Here is a 24,158-nt window from a genome sequence, read left to right as displayed (position 1 = left end):
CGGGGGAGAATTGTTCAGCATCTGCTCCAATACATCACAACAAACCAAATTACCTTTTTTTTCTGTAGTAGCCCTAGAACATAGACAAGCTCTTTGTAAAACCACACTTAACAGCCTGATTTATGTGCCAGGAGGATTCATAGAGTGTAGATACTGAGGCTGTGGATCCCACAGTTTCCAGATCCAGAAAGAAGAGAATATTACGCAGGCTGTTACCACTGGTTAATTTATTACTTGTTTGTATCTCTTGTTTTCTAAGCAGGGAGCTGTTGTTACATATAATTGTTCAGACGGATGTATCTTTACAGCAGTAAAGACGTAAAGAGTGTTTCTACATAGTGTTTCTTCTAATGTAAGCACTTTCACACAAAAGGAGTGTCTATAAAGTGTTTACAAACATCAGTTTACAAATTACACCACTACAGAATATGATGGAGCTATATAAAACAATAAATAATAATAATAATACAGATTGTTGCTCATTAAGGACCACACCAGGACTCAAGCTTTTCCACCAGTTTCTACGTCACCTCTGCTCAAACACTTCTTCTGTAACAAGACTATGTGCCTTTGTCATTATGCACTGGGCATTTGCCTGTTGTGTCCTTTCATCAGTTCTAGCTGGAGCCCAATGGATTTATCTTGAGCTTCCTTCCTAGTCTGCGGACTATTTTAGAGACTTTATAGGATTTTAAAACATGACTTAAAATATTATTTACTGCTTCAACGATGTTACAATAAGCGTGGACAACAATTTCATTGGATATGTAACTTTCTCAGTGTATGATACACATCTCGACTCATCATTGGTTGTCAAACCATCATGAGAAACAAACTACAAAAGCTGCAGTGCAAAAGATTGCCCCTCTTTGATAGAGGGAAACTTGGAAAAATATCTCAATCTACAGATCTCCCCTGCTGGTCATCTTCATGAAACTAAGAACAATGAGGGAACCTGACGGAACACTGGTATTTATAGAAGAACTAAGTTGTGTCGAAAACATATTTACGGAAAGAATGTAAAGAAATGGAAATGTAAATAATATAAGTTTAGGTAATACCTCACTTTGAAGCTGTGTGACTTGTTTTGCAAAAGCTATATCTATCGTTGCTGGCATCTTCATGTACAGAGTGTTCGACAGTTCTTTCTTGCTGGCTTCCTTGTATTTTGTCTAGGTAGAATAAAATACATTGGAGATAATTATATAAACATCCAAGAAATTGCATTGTATCAAAATTGTATTTTCCTACGAATGTATCCATACCTAAATCTACTATATTTACCTTCAGATATAGGAAACATATAGCAGAGACCACCTATTAACAACATCTGCAAACGTGTTGCAATAATGCTATTTTAAAGGCTATATAATTAAATGTAACATAACGTTTTCTATCTTCTCCATCAGTGTATGAACAACTACAAAATCTGCTGGCGCGAGTTTGCCAGAAATGCAAATTGCATAATGTTCTAGTTATAAGGATGGCACAATCATTCTTAAATGACTGACATTAAATGAAAGACAATGAAGAAAATGTCAAAAAACGTATGTGTACTGGTTTTTGGTACAAAATGTTTATGACTTGTGCTTAATCTGTGAATATGAGCTTCATTTCCCAGGATCCCATCCTTTAACGTGTAACCATTCCCAGTGCCAGACTGGGACTGAAAATTGGTCAGTGGCTGATAAATAGCAGGTATGAGGTCATCTGCTGGACACATGTAACTTCACACGTTTTCAGTTTGCAGCTGCATGGATCCAGTAGGTGGCCACATAGTTAAAGGCCCACAACGTAATAAAAATGAAATCACTTTGTTTTGGAAGATGATATAGGGCAACTGCCCCGTGTGCCTTATAGCCAACCCAAGCCTTACCTTTCCTATGCCAAAGAAAAGTCCTCTGCTCCTTATAGTTAGTAAAAATCATGTGACTGCCTATCAATAAATGGAAAATAGTGAGACTTGACATCATTCAAACTGATTAAATATTCCCACTGATTAATAAACTCACTGCATTACAAGGTTTATCCAAATTATAGAAGTGTGACTCAAATTGTGCCAAAATTGCAGCTACAAATTTAGGGGGGAAAGCTAAAAATGAACCCCTGGGTTTTATGTTTGCAAAGAGTTATGGTTTAGTGAATTGGGTTTTAGGTAGACTTGGCCAAATACTTCAACTGAAGGGGTAACAGTCTCTGTGAGGTGGCAGCAAGAATACACAGATTGACAACTGTGTGCAATGTCATGCTTGTTTAATATAGTCCATAACCAAAGTATGCCTTGCTATAAAAGTATAAAAGAGTGGGGTCAAAGTGACCCTTTCCTAAAGTAACCTTTCAGGTAACCAACAATGAAGGATAGCTTACTTGTTTTTCCCCTAGAAAGCCAGGAGGTCTGGTGGAAGAAAGTTATTTTCTAGAATAAGTAGTACCTGGGGTGAGAAACATACTGTCCACAGCCAGAAGATAACCCATTCAGATGTTGAACACACTCCCTTTAGAATTTATTACCTATGCTCTTAGCATAATTTGTATCTATGAGCATCTGTAACCTGTAATAAGCTGATATATAGGTGTACTTACAAAACTGTAGGCCAAAACTCACTAGTGTGACTGGATTAAGTCCTACTTTTCCCAGACATATTTATCATTAAACTAGTGTGCGGCATATAATCAGAACATTACAAAAAAAATAAGATACTGTTTTATTTCCAGATGCATGTATCTAATATTGGGGGCATTAATCTGAAATAAAATATATGAAAGAATAAAAATGGGAAAATGTACTTGTTCCATCTATTTTTGTATTATTAACATTATCATTAATCTATGACAAAAGAGCAAGGGGCACCAGTCGTTAGTTGAATAGAATCAATGCTCCTTACCAAAGCTTTTAAATGTAAAAAGATAACCTATTCTGTCCTTAAGGGATGCAGCCAATTACGTATCTTTCTGCAAGACAGTACTACATGTTGAAAAGCAACAAAACTGTTGCCAAACATCATACAGTTGTTGAGCATAAATCATAGTTACACGTAATGGTTGATGTGCTCATGTGAGGGCTACGTGCTGTACAGCAATTTTGTAAGCAGCTGACAAAGTACATATGTCACAGATGCTGTGTGTTTTATTTGATAGATCATAGAAATTATTTGGAACACATCTGGCTCTACTTAGCAAGTGCTACATATATATGTATCCATCATGCACCCTAACAAATAAGAGGTAAAATCAAATGAACAACAAGCAAAAAGAACAAAGTATATCAGTAATACTATTTTAATAATAATCCTACACACCATACATCAATTATAACCAGGACAATTCACTAAGGGTTGACACTTCAGCTGAGTCAAACATTCAACCCGACACACATTATGTAGTTCGGACTCATGTTCCCCAACATGGCACAGCTCAACCAACAACTCAAACGCTGGAGACGATTTGGGTCACGCTGATAAAAGTTAAGAAGTAAGTTGTTGTTTAAGACCATGCAAGCTGGTATGGTGAGTACAGCTGGACAGAAATAATACCCTGAATGGAGCCCTGTCTGCTCTTGTCTGGACATCCCTGTGGGATCTGTCTATTGACCACTCTACTCTGTTGTGTGCCCGGAAATAAAGAAGGAGTCACGTGTACATAATATTTATGTGGACTTTTGTCAGGAGTTGCGGATTCCTCACCTTTTCTGGGAATATGGGAGCATATCATTGCCCAGTTCTATCGTTAGTTCAACTCAATTTCAACTTTGGCATGAGTTATACTATATCTCACATAATTTTCATACTAAGCCAGGATCTACGGAGGTGAGCTGGTCTAATATAAAAGGCCACATGGATCATACCTATGGTACCCAGCATCTAAATGTGAAAGAAGGAAATGGAAACATAGTTCAGCTACGGCACTAGAAGCCATGTTTAATGAGTTTTTCATTTAATAACATGTTAAAACAGAGCTCTATCTTACCTCAGATATTGAATCTGAAACATTTTTTAATGTAACTGTATCCGGAACAAATTTGTTTTTTCCTTTTGATTTCTTGTATTGTTGTTTGTAGTTAACCTGTGAAGATATTCAAATAAGATAATAATATTAGTTCATGAAAGGAATTATTTACAATGTTCAACTATATTGGTGACAATTTTATCAATATGTGGGTAACTTGAAAAAGCTGAATAAATGCACATTCAAACGAGAGCAATAGTGATCCAACTAGTCTATAGGTACCCAGCTGCCTCCAATTCTAAGGGGAATCTTCTAGAATTTGACTCAAGAAATAAACGAGGCAGCCATGGGACAGACCAAGGTCAGGGCTGCCTGCCAAGTTTTATAACCAACACAATGGAGCAAGAGAACAAACAACAAAACAGAACACATAGGAATGTACTAGTACAAATAAACATTGTCAAAAGACCATAAGGCAGAGTGGGCGAAAGCAGGAACAAGTATAAGGTCAAAACAGGAAAATGGCTTAATGTTAAATATTGATATTTTCTATACAATTACTGTTATTATTATTAAGGATGCACCTTAATGCATATGATAGCCAGAATGTATGGATGGGTTCCTCAGAATATATCTCACTATGCAATTAATCTCGTTGTAAGCCCCCCATGCTTTGTGGTGTGAAGGAGATGCATTCGGCCAAACACATATCTTGCTTACAAATGCAATGTTCACCCAATATGACCTCCTATGCACATGAGTAGAAAGTACTCCCATTGATTCCAATTCAAGCGCTTTCCTGCCAATGATTTGGGGCTTCAGATTTTTTTCCAGGTTAAGAATGCATATTAAATGTACTTTAATTTGCAACCCTCTTTGGTGTAGGTGTGTGTGGCACTGAAGTGTCCCTTTAATTTATAACCTACAAAATAAGAAAAAAGGAGACTGCATACTCCAAACCGATGGTCTCCTATCTAGTCCTCAAAGCAGCCCCAACTGTAAGGTTATTTAGGATCAATTGAGATTTTGTTTGTTAAATTAGTACAGAAAAATCTGTCACAGAGACTAAATGAGTTGACTTTGCTGACATGGCAAGAACCATGGGGAAATTTGAGACAAGGAATTAGGAATGACTGTTCTACACAGCATACTTGAAAACAAGTAAAGTAGGAGTGGGCATAACTATCATTAAGCCCCTCACCTTTGCCTATGATAGCGCCTATAAAGAATTGATGGCATTCTAGGCATATTCATTTCATTTAAGATCCTATTTTTATTAGAGGCTAATAGTTGTGTCAACATGAGCTATATGCCCAGGCAATGATGATACTGTTACATCTTAAGAGTTAAAAAATCATCCAGCCCCATCCCTATACTTATGTCCCTTTCTTCCAGGAGCTCATCATTTTTCCGTACATGGGTGTGTATGCTTAGCACTAGAAATTAAGAATGTAGTTAAGAACATTAATGTGTTTAAACTGCAGTAAATATGTTTAGAAATGTGTTCTATGCTGTATCTATGCAGTAAAATTTTTGATAACTGATGCTAGTGTATCAACATACGTACTTATGAGCTCTGTGACTAACTTAGCACCATCATAGGATGCCATGTTTGCCAGTCAAAAGTCAGTTGGTGAAATTTCTGCCCTGTTATATCTGCTGTGGATCACTGTAAGCGCCATGTAGCAGTAGACCAGGCACAGTCACAAAGTAAGGTTGCTGAGGGCTGAAGCATGTAGTGTGTAATAATTGTGCGTCCTCTGTAGCATCACTCACTAAAGAGTCCCAAAACGCCACCGTGCATCAGGAGCTGCATGAAATGGGTTTTGACGGCTGAGCAGCTGCACATAAGCCCAAATTTTTTTGGATTTTTCACAATGCCAGGTGGAGGCTAGAGTAGTGTAAAGCACGCCGCCACTGGAGCAGTGAAAACATGTTCTGTGGGGCGATGAATTATGCTCCGCTATCTGGACGTCTGATGGATGAGTCTGAGTTTGGCTGGTACCAGAAGAACACTACCTACCAGAATGCACGGTGCCTGCTGTAAAGTTTGGTGGAGGAGGGATACTGGTCTGGGGATGTAATTTCAGGGTTTTCAGTGCTAATGCTACAGCATACAGCGTATTTTACAATTCTCTGCTTCCTTGCTGTACATAATGTATGGTTTGTGAACTGCCATTGACAATGGTTGGTAATATTGGCTCTATTAGCTCAGCACAGAGATGGTAATGGGCTTACTAATGAGATTGACCACACCAATTATTCAACACGTTGCAACGTATTAACTCACATAAGGGACTCTGTTATATATCCCACATGTTGCAGGGTAGTTCTATAAATGTGCTGTTCAGAAATGGCTGATGAGGTCATGCCATTGGTAAGCCCCGTGTTATCTCAGTGCTGACTGAAGAGCTTCCAGATGACATTGTTCCATATGGCAGCCTAGCCCCAAATTGGCATGAGCTGGGAATGGTTTCTATAAGCACATAATAAAAATCCTTGCGTCTTAACAGTAAATTTCTATAATGGGATGTTAATACATTATTTGATTCTGTAATATACAGCTAATATTGTATGTTGCTGCGAGTGCAAACACAACAGAAGGTCATAATCTAAAACTGGAGGAGGCTTAGATGTAATGTAAGAAAAATTTACTTTATTAAGAGAGTGGTAGACAGGTGGAACGTCCTCCCAGCAGAAGTGATAGAGGCTTATACAGTGAGGGAATTTAAACATGCATGGGATAGACATAAAGCTCTCCTGAATTTAATACCAAGGACTGATTAAGGTCTGAGTCTTATAATAGAAAAAAAAAACATTTAAAAATATACTGGTACAAAAAGCGTTGCTTCTAATCAGTCGCATTAAATGTATCTACAAATACATGATAAAGCAGGAGTATTCTTAGAGGCTGCTCCTTGAGGAAAGGTAAAATAGATTGATAGAGCTGTTTTTTGTAATGATTGCCATTTTGTGAAAAAAATTGTGACCTTAAGTCTTTATAATAAGCGGTGGGGCGAGGAACCATAAAATTCTTCCGTTACAATGTTATTATCTGAAACCATAGAATGGAACTAGAACTGGACACGTTTGTTCCTCTGTTTCATCCTATAATTAATTTAAAGTTTTAGCGGACTGCTTTGTGTTGGCGGAGGGGGCCGCTCATGGAATTCCCTGCTTTTATTTGCAAACACTGCCACAAAATGTTTTAAGTCATTAGCGTTTGCTGGGAAATTCATCAAACTCCCCAGAACAGTAACAGCTTGTGAGCTTTTAATTCAGTTTGCAAAGTTATATAATTGAAAATTACATTTCCTGTCGGGGATTATTGTATAACTCACAGGAGGGGGTCAGAGGGTGGGCAGAGAGAAGGCGCAAACTTCTAGCTTGGAATAAAAAGAGAGAACAATTCATTTCTGCTACCGGTCAGTGATTTATACATCGAACCAGAATGAACTGGAATTAAACAAATGAGCGGCTTAAACTTTCAACCGTTTTTAAATTCTTTTTCCATAATACATTTTTCACAAAGAAATATTTGTCGGCATTTACTGTATGAGTCCCCTCTTCAAAAAAGCTCTGTTTATTTTGCAAAATGTTGATATTTATAACATGAAATATATCATTTTTATAGTGAGCTGCGCAACAGTGATGCCAATAAAAATATTAGAATGATCTTTAAACTGTTCTCTGGATCTATTTAGTTATATGTGCTGTGTTTATTTTTTATAATTTTAGTAGAAAGAACATACTTCTCTGACATTTTGATTATGTGTTTCAATAGGTGACCTTCACCATATTTTATGCATTGTTTTTTCAATATGTAACGTAAATATAAAGTTAACACATTTGGATTGATTTGAATGTTATATGTGTGTGTGAGAGAGAGAGAGAGAGAGAGAGAGAGAGAGCAAAAGAGAGAGAGAGAACGAAAGAGAAAGAGAGCAAACAAGAGAGAATGAAAGCGAACAAGAGAGAGTGAATGACTGAAGCAAACAATGGCATTTACTTACATCGCTGATCAATTCACTACATTTCTTTGCAAACTCAATGTTTCTATCTTCCACAACAGGATTTGGGAAAACCTGAAAACAAGAAAAATATTAGCCAACTTCCACATATATTTATATACAATATATGTGTATGTGTAAATATATAGTTCCGTGTACACATATAGTACAGTATATATATATATATATTAACAGAGTCCTGTATTACCTTTTCTTCTTCATCGCTGTCATCCACCGTTGAGTCAATGATGACTGGGACTTTCATTCTGTGGGATGTTAGCAAAACAAAAATATAAAAGATCCAAAAGAAAGTGCCGTGTCCAGCAAGAGGCAAACAATGCAGTAAAGTCTACTTGTGTCTAGATAGTAGCTCTAAACTTAACCTTATCAAGAGTCAGCCTTATATGGTGCCGATTGGTTCTTATCAGCGGAACGCCGAGATAGCAAAGTGAAAGGCATCAGTGGCAGACAGCTAGTCATAAATTTAGATGACCTACTCAAGCTGAACTATTAAGTTAGAGGTAAAGACTTTTACTCTTGATACTAAGGAGAATATCAATGAAAAACATCCAACATTCAAGCTACTGTGCAGTGTATGAGTGCCGAGTTCTACAAAACTGGTGTCCCACCCAGGGCCGGCCCAAGGCAAAATGCCGCCTGGGGCGAATTTTAAAATGCCGCTCCGTCCCCCCCCCATTATCTACCCTTCCTCTCCCTCCGTCCCTGCCGCCCCCCCCATTATCTACCCTTCCTCTCCCCCGACCCCCCCCCCCTTGTACTTACCTTTCAGCAGTCCTGCGGAGAGTCTCCCTGTTCGATCTCGGTGCCGGCTTGTAATGCTGAGCGCCGGAAATCTTCCGGCACTCAGCATTACAAGCCGGCACCGAGACCGAACAGGGAGACTCGCCGCAGAGGAGAGAGAGGGGCGCCGAGCGGGTAAGCGAAAACCACTCGGCGCCCCTTTCTCTCTCTTTCGCTTTAAAAAAAAAAGGGCTTGGGGCGGCAAAGTGCCGCCCCTTCAAAAGTGCCGCCTGGAGTGGTTGCCCCACTCGGCTCCATTGTCGGGCCGGCCCTGGTCCCACCAACAAATAGATAATGGTAGCGGTATTCTGTAGCATAGAATATTCATCATTAGGGCAAATAGGCATCACCATCACCAACTGTCATCCAATGCAGCAAGGAAACCGAAGGCTTATGCATATACATCAATGAACTCAGTACTGCTGAGTCCTATTCGCTATTGGTATAAGTACTGCATTCAATATAAATATCGTTTTATTTCAGCACTTCTGAGGGAAATCATTACAGTCTGCAAAATGTACAAAACCAAAGAGGATTAAAATATACGTGTGATATATAACACATGGCTGTGAACACGTGGCAGTTAAGCAAAAAGGGCAGATCTGAGGTTTTACGTAAGATGAGCTGAAAAGTGGGAGAAGTGAGATTTTATGAGTAATATCCAACAATAACCTTAGATATCTCATGCCACACTGTCACATCTGACTGTTTAACAAGGCAAACAACCATTTCACACAGCCTCGGTTTATAACCACATCCACTCGCTGGGGTATTCTACACAATATCTTTAATGGTACTGGAGATAAGTGTGCCTCACACGGGGGATCATATGGAACACACAAATAAAAGATATACTCCCCTCTTCGTACAGTGCATTACAAATAACTATACATATTATAATAGTATTATATTATCATAATATTTTATCATATTGCCAAGTTTTGGACAAATAGAAATAAGGGCATTGATTTGTGTCTACTCACTATCGCATTAAATCCACCAGACAGCAGCCTCCATACTCGCTTCCATCTCACTATCAATATGAAGATTATGTGCGTGTGATAAATGGAAATGTGGCGTCTTTATGGCTCATGTACATGGTCCATGACACCTGGAATGAAACAAAAAGCATAATGTTAAAATTAAGAGCACTTCAATGCTATGAAACCGAGCAGATGTTCAAATGTTTATAAGTATACATCTAACAGGTTTGATAGCAAATGGAAGAGTATTAACAATATGTAACTTTTTTTCATTTATGAAGTCTAATATTTGATCCTGTAAACCATGTTTTCCTGTAGAATGCCGTCTAGGAGCAGCTGCTAAATGCTAAATATCCTCTCATAATCAGCCAGTGGGTGGTTGAGCTCATTGAGCGCTGAAGTCTCTAGAGGTTGCCTATGGGTGTTGTGAAGTGAATCAGTCCTTAGCAAAAGGCAGTGGATGGAGGCACAGTGACTGCTGGACCTGAGATACATGGAAATAAAGAAATAAAGAAAGAAATAGACTATTAATTTTCAACCTACTCCAAACTGGCCAAATGTCTAGGTCACGTTTCTATTGCTCTCTTGCCCAAATATGCATATGCAGCATGCAGTGATATAAAGACAAAGGTGCCTTACTCCATTAACTAGACCAAGATGTATGGAGGAAGATAGAAGATGCCGATAAGGGCATTTTGGAAGGGTAGAAAAAGTATTTGTAGGGTGATGATGGTCAAACAAGTAGGGAGGGTTAAACATGTGTAGGGTGAGATTAAAGCAGGACTGGAGAACAGGTAAGTCAACATGCTTAACTGAAACATGCAATGTCTTTGACATTGGGTGTGAACATTGACAAGTCTACGGGTTATCAGGCCTGGATGGGAATTAGTCGCAGTAGCTAAGCAAAATTACTAGACATTTAAATAATGTGTAGAGTGCAATAAGAAGTTACAGAACTTTGAAATGTGGCTGCAAGAAAAAATATGCACCCAACAAGCGTAGAGATAGAACCCACATCTGTGGATTCTATGTACAGGGACATCAAACATAAAACCCAGCAGTTCGGACCACACTCCACAGACACTGTCCACTACTTGGTTACAGATTACACCGTTACAAGCTACAAAACAGCAGCTTCGGGTCTAATAAACAATAGCAACGGTATATGATGCTGACATCCATATTATTTATGGACAATTGTACATGAGAAAGAATATTTGAAACACCTAAAACAAAGCACTATTTGGACCCATACAAAATATAACGTGGTGTGAGTTCAACTTAGGGAAAAAAACTTGTTGAATCTGAGTTTCAAGTGAGTTTTGCTCAAGCTGTGCACTTAATGAAAGCAGATAGTGTAACTTAAATTGATATTTAGCCTATAAGGTATGCTGATAATGGGTTCTGCTGGTGAGTTACTGATGGCAAAGGTGACAGAGAAAGATCCACAAGAGTGATTACTGAATACTAATGTTCATATTTATTAGATGTACGTGTTTATTGGTGAGAAGGTGTTGTGTAGGTTTCAGGATCCTACAACATTTCTTTGCATACACAGAATGGTATCGGACAAACAAGTTTCATAGATCTGATCTTGGAGTCTAGAAATGGAGGGCAATCGGTTATTTCTGGATTTTTACATAACCGACTACAATAGGTATCATTTAAATCTAATAATGAGGTTGACCATCATCCTGCTGAGGTTGACCATCTAAATTTTGTTATCTTTGGAATGGGTTTACAGTTTTTTAGCATCTGCCACCTAATTAGAAAAAAAGCCTTTAATGAACATTTATATTTTTTGTTATATAATGTTTATTTTGCCACACAAAAGCATTGCAATGTCAAATATTTTCCAAAATAACTGTATAGTCTTACGAGGGGCAGTAAGAAGACACAGAGAACAATGACCACATGTAACTCCTGTCTGTAAAACCATGATGTCAGTACAGCGGCAAAAATATGTAAGTATGAGCTGTGATTTATTGTATGCTGGCATGTAAGTCTCTGAATGGAACAAACTGTTTCCACCATGAAGAAATTACCTGCAGTGGCCTTAATCAAAACAGCTGCTATAGCCAATTTTGAGAGTATAAATTTTAGGTCATTCCAAGTCAGCAGGTACAGCACATAACAAGCGTGAAAACAGCAGAGAGATGGATACTGCCAGAAATGAACTAACACTTCAGTCGATTAAGTGAATTATATAAATAACTGTATAAGGAGCTTAAAGGAACAGAAGACGGAGCAATAGCAAAGGGGAAATCTATCCCAGGTGTAAAAACAAAGGGTTTTGCAATTTTTATATAGAACAAACTTAAACTAAGATCTGTAGGACTCCAAGTGAACTGCTATATTAGTATACACATGTCTCTGCCAACCAGGAATGGAGCAAATATCTCGAAGACCATAATGGCTCCAGCCCTTGCTGAGTGCCCTGTAAGTCTGTACATTTTTTAATGCCTCCTTTTTTGCGCATGCTCTGATTCCTTCATTACATTAAGTTAGATTGTACTCTGTTAAGTTACATTTAAATCTTGAAGGAACGAGTCCTAGTGTTTTAGCTCTTCTGTGCTGTGTGTTGTATCTTCTATGTATAAGTTAAGTCTTAAGTTACTGGGATCCAAAATCTTTAAACATTATTAGCTAGGACGGATTAAAATCCAGCTGGGTATGTAAGCAGCACTTTCACCATGACTTTTGTGCGTATTTAGATCTTCCAGTCTGGGTATGTTTTTTTAAACTAAATATCCATTTTGTTTTATTTGAATGTTTTATCTGCATCATTATTTTGTTAACATTTTCACTATACGCACTTAGACAGAATTTCTGACTTCCAAGTGTATAGTAAAACTCAATAGAAATGAAAGGTTGAGTTTGAAACCGTAGAATAAAATTATTTTTCAGGACCACATGGGCAAAGCTATTGAACTGATGGGACTATGAATAAAATAAATACAACTGTCAATCACATGCTCACACTGTTGTGTGCACAAGCATTGCTCAAAAACTGAGCAGAATAACATTGAAAATAATACAATATGCTATTCTAACTAAAAGCTGGGGGTATGTGTGTCTAGCTGAGTGATTATGACTGAGCCATTCTTGTTTTTACCTTCAGACGACAGTATGATAAGGAGTTGGGGTGTTTGTCTAGTAGTTTGGGTAAAGATAACAGAGCTAGAACTTGGCTAAGAAGCAGTTGCTTGAAAATAGTGTGTTATCTTCAAACTAAAACTGTTTTAAAACAGAAAACAAGCCAATATTTTTACAACTTATTTTTTAATGTGATAACAGTAAATGTGACGGGTGCTCTCCTTTAAGGATAAAAAACAAAAACATTTTTTCTGAGTGGTTGTACTTATATGCAGTTTAGCCTGGCTCGCTAGATAAAACGGCTATGGTCATCGAAAAGGCTTGCTGGAAAAAACAAAAACAATTGGAATTCATTATTTGTGAAAGGTAATGCGTGTGTATATCGATCCACCTGTATTGATTTGTAGTCCCAGATGTTATCATTGTTCCCAGCAGCCTGGGGCAGGCTGTTGATTGAGAGGCAGAAGACTGGAACAATGGTTTGAATCATTTCATTGAAATTCTACAGAGATGCCAAAAACGGAGGAGATAAAATGCCAGTTACTATCTTTAGCTGGAAACACTATGAGCATTTGTAAATTGAGCTAACACTTTTCCCTGTGTATCTTTATAAATATACTCAAGCTGATAAAATGACAACGCTGGAACTCTACCTCCATTTGTACTTGTAAATTCATTCACTTATCCATGGGCACAATGGAATTAGTTTAAATAAATATGAATTTGCCTTTCTGGTTCTGCACAGCCTAAAGGAGAAGCTGTTCTTCAAATTACACTGGAAATTGACCATTTAACTACATCTTCACCTTGAAACTTGCTAAAGGGCACACTTTAGGGAAAAAGCGTTCTACAGTTTGTTAAATTGGATTTGTGCAAATTAACTTCTGCCACTATTTCCAAAATAAAAAACGTTATTCTTTTTTTATTTGGACGCAAAATAATTTTCTGCAAATTCTACAGGAGCGTTGTATATAAATGCAATATTCTTTGCAATTTCTCTGCCTGGAATAAATGATTAATTACACAAAAACCAAAGCTCCCATGTCACACAAATCAGGTGCAGCACCTTGGAAACGCTGAGGCACAAAGGGAATTCATTGTCTAAATGTGGAAGGACGTCATTATTTGAACATCTCAAAAGGTAGTCCATATGAATTGAAAGCTTACATATGTTATCATTCAGGAAATTATCTGCTGGGGATGTGCTGAATTCTTGCTTTGTTTTGTGTACTTATTGGTCATTATTATTCTAGCAGTGACCCAGGAATCTGAATATGTGTGCCTTTTATGCTTTTTAGGTTGTTGCTCCCCTTTTTGTATATAGTTTTGCGCTTTGCATATTTGCAGGTTCTGGCCAAACCGTAGGGTTGAGCAGCCTACCTGCCACACACGTGCCTCATAAATAGTGTCCAGAGAAGCCTTTACATTGCTCATTTGTGTTACAATACAGTGTAATTCCAATGATTCAGTTTCTTGGTAAGCAATATAGCCATGAAAAATTAGATAGGACTCGCCAAACATGGGGTGCTTTGACGTAGTGGCGGGATAAGCAATATATGGCTGTATAGGTCCTCTTCTGCAATTTACCACTTTAACAAAAATGTATCATTAGAAGCCATCATTTCTAGTATTGTTGAATGCACAGCCCTTCCTAGAAATAATTATTAAACACAGATAAATGTAAGCAATGATTGCCACAGACAATAGAAAAGCTTCTTTAAAGCTTGTGTTTTTTAGAATTAAATATTCAGAGCTACTGGTACTACCCGAAGCATGCTTTGCCCATTACCAGATAGAACTAGATTACCTTCAGAGGAATACTTCCTGGGTTTAGCTTAGTGTGTTTTAGGAGAAAATGAATAACTCAACAACCTGAAATAAGTCAGTGGGAAGAGCATGAGACGAGATATAAAGATCCCTAAATCAGTGCTGAGTTTTGGCATACATTCTGCTCTTCTCAAGTCAAAAATACTGCTGGTAGATTTTATTCTAGGTCAAAAATGATTCTACTCTTGTTGCTAAGCACTAAAAATCAAGCGTGGACAAGGCGCATTAGGCTAAATGCACTTTTTATTTTCATTTTGTAGAATCAGAAATATTTCTTCACTAAGCCAAATACCCAGCCAACAGAATGAGGGCATTGAAGGCTTCTTAAGGCTATCATGAATATAGGACAAGGCTGTGGACTAAGTAAGGTTTGATCTGCCGAATCCTCTTAATGCCTTTGCTCTCCTTCCTCGCCCCTAGCTCCTTGGCTTGTAGGAGATGCGTTAAGCACAACAAAGTTGATTATGGAGGGAGCAGTGCGCGGTACGTAAGTGGGTTTTTTTCTTTCAGGTAAAAAATGCATATTAAACTATTTCGAAAGAACTCTAATATGCATTCTTCATTGGTGGGGCTGTATCTTCTTTAATCTCTCTTAGCTGGACTGTCCTAAATTTCACTCAAAGTACGTATTAGGATAGTTTGACTGTGAATATAAAGTTACTTTTACCCAATTACAACCCTACACGTAAAAGTAGACAAATATAACATTCATAATGCCGACATGATTATCATTAGATTAATAATGATAATTAGAATTCTTGACTTTTTTAAAAAATTCCTGTAACGAGCAGTGGCTTCACCGGATGCATGCAAATGCCAAAGGATACAATTGAAACTTTTCGAGTTCACTGTTTGCCAGATTGCAAGAATAAGACACCGCATTTTAACATTCACCAGAGCTACTGGGAGTGCATAAAGACTCTGAACACAACAAGGCTATTTAGATCATGAGAGTGTTTTCAACAGGAGAATTCCCCTGGAAACCATCTAGTCATTTTCTCAAGTAGATCTTGTTTCCTTAACTCATAAACCACGCCAGGTGTCCCTTTTGAGAACAGCGATATCACAGGAGGGACAGAATAATTCTGTATTTTTAGTTCCCTTGCTACTTGTGACTGCTTTCCTGATTTCTATTCTAAATATAAAAAAATGGGTTCTGGAATAAGAATGCCAGCCATATACTGTTGGGTTTGCTATAGCGATAAACAAATGGTTTGGTTTGTAGTTTATCCATCTCTGTGTGTATAGAATCCTTATTGTAAAATGATGTAGTGGTTTATATGTGTACCATTTGAAAGTCAATTCAAGTTGATTTTCCACTAATTTGCTAAATTTAACAGTTTTGTAACACAATGTAGCACTAAATACACCATTCTTAGTACTGTTTTACCTCCCAAACCTTTCCCAGAAGTAATGTTTTAATGATGTAAAGATCTGTCTCATTTGTGAAATTTTAATTAGCCCTGTGACACAAAAGCAGCCACTAATAGGTTGTTGCCATAGAAAATAAAAATGCTTCTTAAAGGCTTCTGTGTGATTAAACAGGCTTTATTTGGTGTGCCATAGTAATTACCAGGTAAATGCAGTTGACAGTGACCATTTCTACCAATACCAATGAATCAGTGTTCATAGTCTAGGGCCTTGCACTAGTCCCAAAATGAGAGCTCTACAACATATATGTAACACATTCCCCTGTAAGCACTTGTATCAAAAGAAATATTACTGTGAACAGGAACACATGAATGTCACTACAATTATTTCAGCCTAGTCGAAGTATAATGATGTATAAAGAATAACAACAAGAAAGGGCACTGGTACCGCAACTGGCTATGTCCCAGAGGAAGGAGAAATATCAGAATTGATTACCATCACAAAAAGACCCAGAGGGTATGGTATGGATTGGATACACTATATCACAAGGGCCAATGGGAAATCACAACTAGTTATGCTCTTAGAATGTCACAGCCCTGTAACACTTTAATGATTTTAGTGATGTGTAACTCAATGATTATATTTCCAACTCCATCGCTTTAGTGTGAATGTGTCATCAGTAGGTACCCAGAATCTAGCTGCTCAAAAAAGGTTGCTGGCCCTTAACAATGAGCTACCCTGCTCCAAACTTCAAGAGACCATCTATTGTCATGGGGTTTCTCATCATGAACACCTTGGTTCCCACTTCACTGCTGCCATTGCTGTTTAATACTGTTTGCCTTAATATTTAAATGTTCAATCCATATAAGAAGCCTCACTGATCCAGTAAAAGGAAGGTACTTGCTTCAAATACTATGAAAGTCAGAGTCTTAACGGACAAGCTAAGTCCATATGTGAGCCAAGTCAGTCTTCCCCACCAGATACTGTACAGAAGAACATTCTATAAGATCCATAGTCAGAAAAGGAAGATACAATTGATCATTTTCACCTCCTCCTAAAAGACATCTCAAGCCCACATGGACTTTTACAAAAGGTGACTTAATAATTTTTGGTAACAGTATAACAGACATAATCTCTGCTGGGTTCGCTCCTTCCCTAAACATTATAGCCAGTGTGAGGAGAAAGCAACACTGCACATTCAGTGACTAAAGGTTTGTTACCGGAAACATATTTGGAACTTATTTTAGCCCTGCCTATGAGATTCTCCCTTATACAACCAAGGAACTATATACAAAAATTCAGAGGTACTTAGATATGCCGGTTTCCACCAAACTCTGCTTAATCGAGATAAAGTAGTTATTTAACGGTAACACAAGTATCATGTATTTAAATGCATTCAATAAACATTATATAGGTGGAGGATTCTCAAATTACATTTCAGTATGGCTTACCCTTTTGAGTTTTTTAATTGAAGAAGTGTCATAATAATCCTACAAAATTGTAAAAGCAAATAATTTTAGCCTACAGTGCTTTGGAAAAAATAATATACATGCAATTTAATGTAGTATAGATATATATATACTGAATACAGTTGCCATATTTAATTTAAAAAAAATCAAAATTCAAAAGTTTTACCTGTGTTTTAATAGAAATTAAAACAAAAACAAATGGAATATATTGACAGATCTGGAAGTTATAGAAATACTACTAATGTGGAACAATGCCCCTTCACTGCCAGAGCATTTTTTTTTAAATGCCCTGCATCTTCAAGTGAACTAATTCCATAGACTACCAATATGCCATGACAATATCTTTTTAGTTCATTGTTACATTTTCTGATGAACTATTTTCAAAACCTTTTTAATACTGTCCAGATTTGAGTCCCATATATTAAGTATTAGCTAATCATTTCTTCTTTGAAAACTGTGTACCCTTGGTTCACATATAAAACTTTTTCTTACACATAACTTATTCACTACTGCTACATGACACTGTGCACCATTAAATATCGTTAATGCGGAGGTGTATAATGTGTTGTTATTTAAAATATGGCAATTTGTTATTGGTTAAAAAATTACTGTTATGCAAAGATACCTTTAGAAATAATTGTAAAAAATATTACAGAGAAGTAAACAGAGAAAAGCATTATTATTCATAATAATTGTATTACTCGATTGTAATCCCGTTTGAGCTCGACTTCACCTGTTTCTGTATTTCATTTTGCTATGTTATATATATACTAATTGTTTTTTCCTGTCTACCCTTTGTACAGTGATGTGGAATCTGATGGTGCTATATAAAATAATGAATAAATAATATAAATAATAATAAATTATTTGTCTGCCCTTCCTGCACGCTAAGAAAGAGGAATGCTTAGGGAGTGTACTGAAGAAATCAGGTATTGCCCTGTAGAGGTATGGACTTATTAACTTAAATACCTGTAAAAGTCACAACATAATCGCTCACACATGCTCAACAGATCATTTTACATCAATGTTTTGCTTGACAATATCCAATGAAGAAACCTACTTACCCAACTACTCTCTTAGCAAATGCTGCCAAGCTTCAACCTGTGATAGAATCCTACAAGACACTGAGTAATCCAAAATATTTGTTATATTCAAGTAACACAGCCCTGTAATGAGATAAATCATATACCCTAAATAAGAAGGGTATTTCATTTCAAAACAAGTATTTTTTTTTATGTATATCGCAATAACTGATCTTATGGGTTACAAATGCAAATATAAATAATGCAAATATTGAGTTTTTGTTGAAAGCGTTTGTCGTTTTTGTGTCCTTGCTGTAGCTTGTAAATCACTGACGAATGTCAACAGCTCGTCTGCAATATTTTTGTCATAATAGTTCCATGTTGTGGAGTGAACTGCCGTTGCTTCCTAAACATCTGTAGCCTCCAAGCATAATAAACACAAAGCCGGATGGTCTTGAAACGTAGTCTTATTTTTTACAGAGGAAAGGTTTTTGGACGTTTTGCCAACATGAAAGCGGTTCTCTAACCACACCCATTGTAACTAAGATTATTAAACAATCATTGTTTGACCATTCATAAAATTGACATTACTAGACGGGAAGCCGATTGGAAAAAAACAAGCATAAATATTACAACATAAATATTGTAACGCACTAAATAAGCAGTTATAGCTTTTACAGCATTTTTACGTTGAAAGACAAAATAAGGAATACTTACCGTTGGTTGATGAACCTTCTTGATCTTCCAGCATAGGGATAATCCGTTCTTAATTTCTCCAGGGTTTGTTTGATTTAATAAGAAGTTGATAATATGTGCAGTGTGAGCTTTCATGTTTGTTTGCAACATGAGAGCAGACAGATATACGTTCAAAGTGATTTTTAGGATTAAATACTGAAATAAACACAGAAGTTTAACCTTTTTACAGTTTTAGACAAGGCATGGTTTCTCCCTCCTCCTCCGGAACCTGGAAAGTTTACTTCTGTGTTACATGTAGCTGCTGGATTAAGAACGATTGCAACCACTGCTTTTAAAGGAAGACCATGGGTTTATGGCCAGCTTCTCAGCAATTCCAGGTATGACAACGTAGGAGAGAGTTTTCATAATTAATATTATTTTATATTTCTGCAATTAATGCTTTCTGTGTTCTTAGGATGGCACATCTTCAAATGCTACATGACCAGCTTCGGAAAATATTCTTCTGAAACGCTCCTTGAATTTGTTGTACTTGACTTTGTCAGCCAACAAGCCACAGTCAAAGTACAGTCAAAAAGGGGTTTTCAACTCTTGTGATATTTATTCAATATATGATGGTGGCCCTAGTTTCTATGGTTCCCTAAATGAACATTTTGTGATGTGATGGATACACCCATACTAAACATAAGGAATTTAGAATGCCATACTAACTTCCTTTTCTTAAAAAAATTATATAAAAAGTCAGTATCCTACTTTAAGAAATGAGAATTTGAGCTGCATAGAGAATGCACGTGTTGTGAACCTGACACACACACACACTCAGTTGTGCACACACACACACTCAGTTGTGCACACACACACTCTCAGTTGTGCACACACACACTCTTGCACAATTTGACACAATTTAAAATCTCACAAATATCATAGGTCAACATGGCTGCTGCACACCCTGGATAGTATGTTTCACATACATTACTAATCTGTTCCTGAGTCTTTTTTAGTCTCTGTAACTCGGGAGTGTCAGTCACGATGCTGAATCCTCTTCCTTTACTGTCTTCAAAATCCTTCTTGTATTTTACCTGCAAAATATTTATATTTAATGAATACATGTCTTGTTCTATAGGTATAAGAAACATAGATCATGGAATTTAAAAGTATCATTTAGGATTTAGCTCACCAATTTAACAATGCATAAAGGGGAGAAACTGGCCCTGCCTATTTCATAGCCCAACCAGAGAGGGGATTTTAAAGGACCCTCACTGATTTTTACCATAAACTGTTCAACTTATTGCAAAATGAGAGCGTTTCCAGTGACGTCCTCTGCCCCGATCGAAGAATCGGGAGAGGACGTCACTGGAAGAACCACCATATTACCCTAAGTTCAACGATGTGGACAAAGCTAAAAGATTGAAATTAGCAGATAGAAGGGAAGGGAGAAGATAAAGAAGATGAAGAAAACGAAGGGGTGGGGAAACACTACGAGAGGGTGAGAGAAAGAGACTAAACAAGAATGAGAGTGCGAGAGAGTGTGTGAGAGAGTGAGTGAATGTGAGTGAATGTGGGCCCACATATTTCAGACGAAAATTCAGAGCTTTTGTTTTTGTCTGATTCTTGGGGGGTCTGACCTCATTTTAGTGGCTTTGTATGAATCCTCAAATTTACCAAAAGATATTACTTTATCACCTGCACTGTGCCAGAAAATGTAAGCCTTACAATAATAAGCACTAAGACTTTAAGAGATACCATGCATAAATACTCCAAGATACTGATCATTTAGACTGCAATTTAAATTATATAATTACTAGATGAGTTTAACAACATTACAGCATAAGAACTGAGGAGTGCAGAAGAATTACACACTCAAACCTACTTTCTAGCAGAACGCATACATTTTAAAAGCCACATCAGTTATAATTTGTGGAGTGTAACTATAATTGTTTAAAACAGGAGTAAATGAGTATAGGAAGCCCAGGTAGATATTTGTTAGTAAATTGGACCACATGGTGTTTTAGCTACATGTAATTATAAACAACGTGTAATCTACTAAGTGCAAATGGCTTGCCATCGCTTCCAGTGCATTAAGCTTGACTTTTCCTATGGATTTTGTAAATGTAAAATCTGTTGCTACTTTACAATTATGAACCCAAATACTTCAAAATTAATGCCGCTAATACAATTTTACTATTATTTTAACTGGCGATTAACCAAAGCTAGGAATCCTGATTAACTGGAAAGAAATCTGAGCCATTTGTACAAATTTGGAGAAGTGACTAATCCTTCATGTGTTTACCATGCTAAGAAGAACACAGACAGATTGGCACAGTAAATTCATAACAAACAAAGATGTACAAATATGAACCAGTCTTAGAAACAGGAACTGCGAGATTATCTCTGTATTTGATAAATTCTGTATGCGGAATTTGACAAATCAAGTGATCCCTATCAAAAAAATTCAGTGGGTCTTTGGAAAGCAGAAAGGTGCCTACAGAATGAACTTAATTACAACTTTATTGAATAGCCAGGTTAGTATGAATTATTAACACTTACTGACCTGGTGGCATTTTAGGAAAATCACAGTACATTAAACCCTGATGCGTGAGGAATGGAAAGGGGAAAGAAAAAAATAAAATATGAAAATAAAAGCTGTCATCGTGTATTCACAACTGGCTAAAACAAAGTACCCATGGTCATAGTTAGCATGCTAATGGAACATTCGCAGACCTGCACAATGTATAGTTGACAGGGGGAAAGATTTCTCTCCAGTGTAACTATGCATTATGTAGGGCTAGATGTACCCTTGCATGGGAAGCTTACTGTGTTGGCCCTCATCTGCAAACCCATCTTAACCTGTCTATGTGATGCAGCTATTGAGACATCAGCGTGTTACATGATGAAAGTTTATTGAAACTGGTTTTATATTTAAGTCAGGGCTAAAATAACACAAGTTAAACTTTAATGGCTATCATTTTAACAGAAACAAGCAGGGGGGGTTGTGGTTCTCAAGGCACTGATCCATTGTTTTGTGGCACACAGTACATTCCCCCTCGTAGCTGAATGCAGGATTCAGACCAGTAACACCCTGTCTGTATGAGGCATGAGGTATATTTACTAACCTGGGAGTTTCAGCTTTCTGACTCCATCATGCATTATCAGGGTCTAATCACAGTTAGCTTCTTCTGTTAGAAGAGCCAGGTCAGCCATGCATCATTTATAGTGTTAGGAAGCCAGGACAGCCCTGTATCATGTATAGTGTTAGGAAGCCAGGACAGCCCTGTATCATGTATAGTGTTAGGAAGCCAGGACAGCCCTGTATCATATATAGTGTTAGGAAGATCCCCCCATGATAGTTATACATTATACAAACCTGAAGCTAAATAGGATTGGCCAATAGTGAAGTAAAGTAGAAGAAACTCTAATAAAAAGGAAATACATAATTAAACTGAAAATGTTTCAGGTGAGTAAGCAGGAGCGTCTAGCATATAATCTGTGTATTATCAAAGGCCAAAGCTAATACGCTTAATTCTAACTACGCATTATGGAGAGCCAACCAGGGATGTACCTTCCTACAGCGTGGTGCAATTGGAACAACGGCTGCAAATTATTATTTAAGTAAATAAATAACAGCAATAAAGTCTCATATGCTTATAGATTGTAAATTCGCAAGAGCCATCGGTAATTGTTTTATTTTGTCAGTTTTAATTGGTAATTTCCTTTTCTAGAAAGCGATGACAGAAAAGAACCGACTGGCCACATTAAGTCTTCATGAATACTGTATATAAATAAGTATAGCTTTATGCACATCCCTAGTTTTTGTTTAAATTCATACTACGTCTGTACTACTTCAACTGGATATATATTCCAATCAGCAAATAGTTGGGGTGTACTCTCTTTGCATGGCGTTTTCTTATTTGTTTGCAGAAATTCTATGAAGAAAGACAAGATGTCTTGGGGCTTCTACGATCTGGGTAAAACCTGTAATAAAGTCTAAATGTTCAGCTGTTTTGTTTGCCACGGAGAAGACAACAAGAGGATGTATGGTATTTTACCCTTTGGGGATTTCCATCAGACCCCACTGACCAGGACCATGAAGGACCAGTGCATGCCTTTGTGGTAGAATCCAACTGATATGTCCATGGAGCTATTTCCCCTATACTGGCATATAGTAAGTGCATATATAAAATGTTCCTTAGAACAAATAAGTAGAAGGAATTAAACTAGTAATGGGGTTGTATAGTTTGTTGCTGGTAACCTGGTATCAAAATCTCCCCTTCTAGATAACATTTCTAATGTAATATGGATGAGCTCCCTGTATCTCTTTTGATATACATAATATCAAAGGATATTTTTCCATTTGATCAGAGGCTACTTCCACTTCAAAGGTTCTCGTGCACCTGTCTCTCCAAGACCTCTCCCAACCACAGAGCATTTAGGGTCACAAAAGCACAAAATCCTCACTGATTTCTCTCAGGTGCAAGGCAGAGATCAAAGCTCAATCTTTATTGTTGGAATCTACTAACTTGATACACAACAGTGGTTAGAATCTCCCCTTCATGCAATAAAGGGCTTGTACCTGCTTCCTATCTGTAATGAGTCAATGCTTTCCACTGTTACCATATGAGAGAGAGAAGAGAGATAAGCTTATAGCCCCAAAAAGGCAAATTAGGCAATAATTATGTTGCCTCTTGTACTTTGCTTTCTTCAAGCAGCATTCACCCCAATGCATTGCATCTCTGACAATTTTATATCAACATTAAAAATTCATATAGCCATTTCCAGATTTGTTTTGGTTTTGTTAAGTGGTCACTGTCACTGATTCAATCTGTTCTAATATAACAAAACATGGCCAAGGAAGCAATTTGCATTGGGTTTAAATATTAATACATACAGCATCTTGGTGAAACAAAAGTAGAATGAATTGTGTATGTTCATCTGTAGATATTT

At 37.2% G+C, this 24,158-nt stretch overlaps 1 protein-coding gene across 3 annotated transcripts in view; it reads right to left on the bottom strand.

The window, feature by feature from the left end:
* LOC149287226 (LIM zinc-binding domain-containing Nebulette-like) overlaps nucleotides 1–24,158 on the bottom strand; it is a 74,899-nt gene that overhangs the window by 23,556 nt on the left and 27,185 nt on the right. For 2 of the 3 annotated variants that reach the window (XM_089493146.1, XM_089493147.1), the window contains exon 4: nucleotides 20,189–20,296. In XM_089493146.1, the coding sequence (XP_089349272.1) occupies nucleotides 20,189–20,296 (108 nt within the window). Of the gene's footprint in view, nucleotides 1–1,061; nucleotides 1,173–3,966; nucleotides 4,063–7,958; nucleotides 8,031–8,148; nucleotides 8,221–20,188; nucleotides 20,297–24,158 lie in introns of those variants that run through there. The other variant, XM_089493145.1, reaches the window with a different exon arrangement.

This window comes from Sceloporus occidentalis, unplaced genomic scaffold (genome assembly GCF_023333645.1).
Source record: "Sceloporus occidentalis isolate IW3139 unplaced genomic scaffold, rSceOcc1.0.p SCAF_63, whole genome shotgun sequence".
NCBI lineage: Eukaryota > Metazoa > Chordata > Lepidosauria > Squamata > Phrynosomatidae > Sceloporus > Sceloporus occidentalis.
The sequence above is the reverse complement of the archived record's forward strand: the minus strand, read 5'-3'. Positions and strand labels throughout refer to the sequence as shown.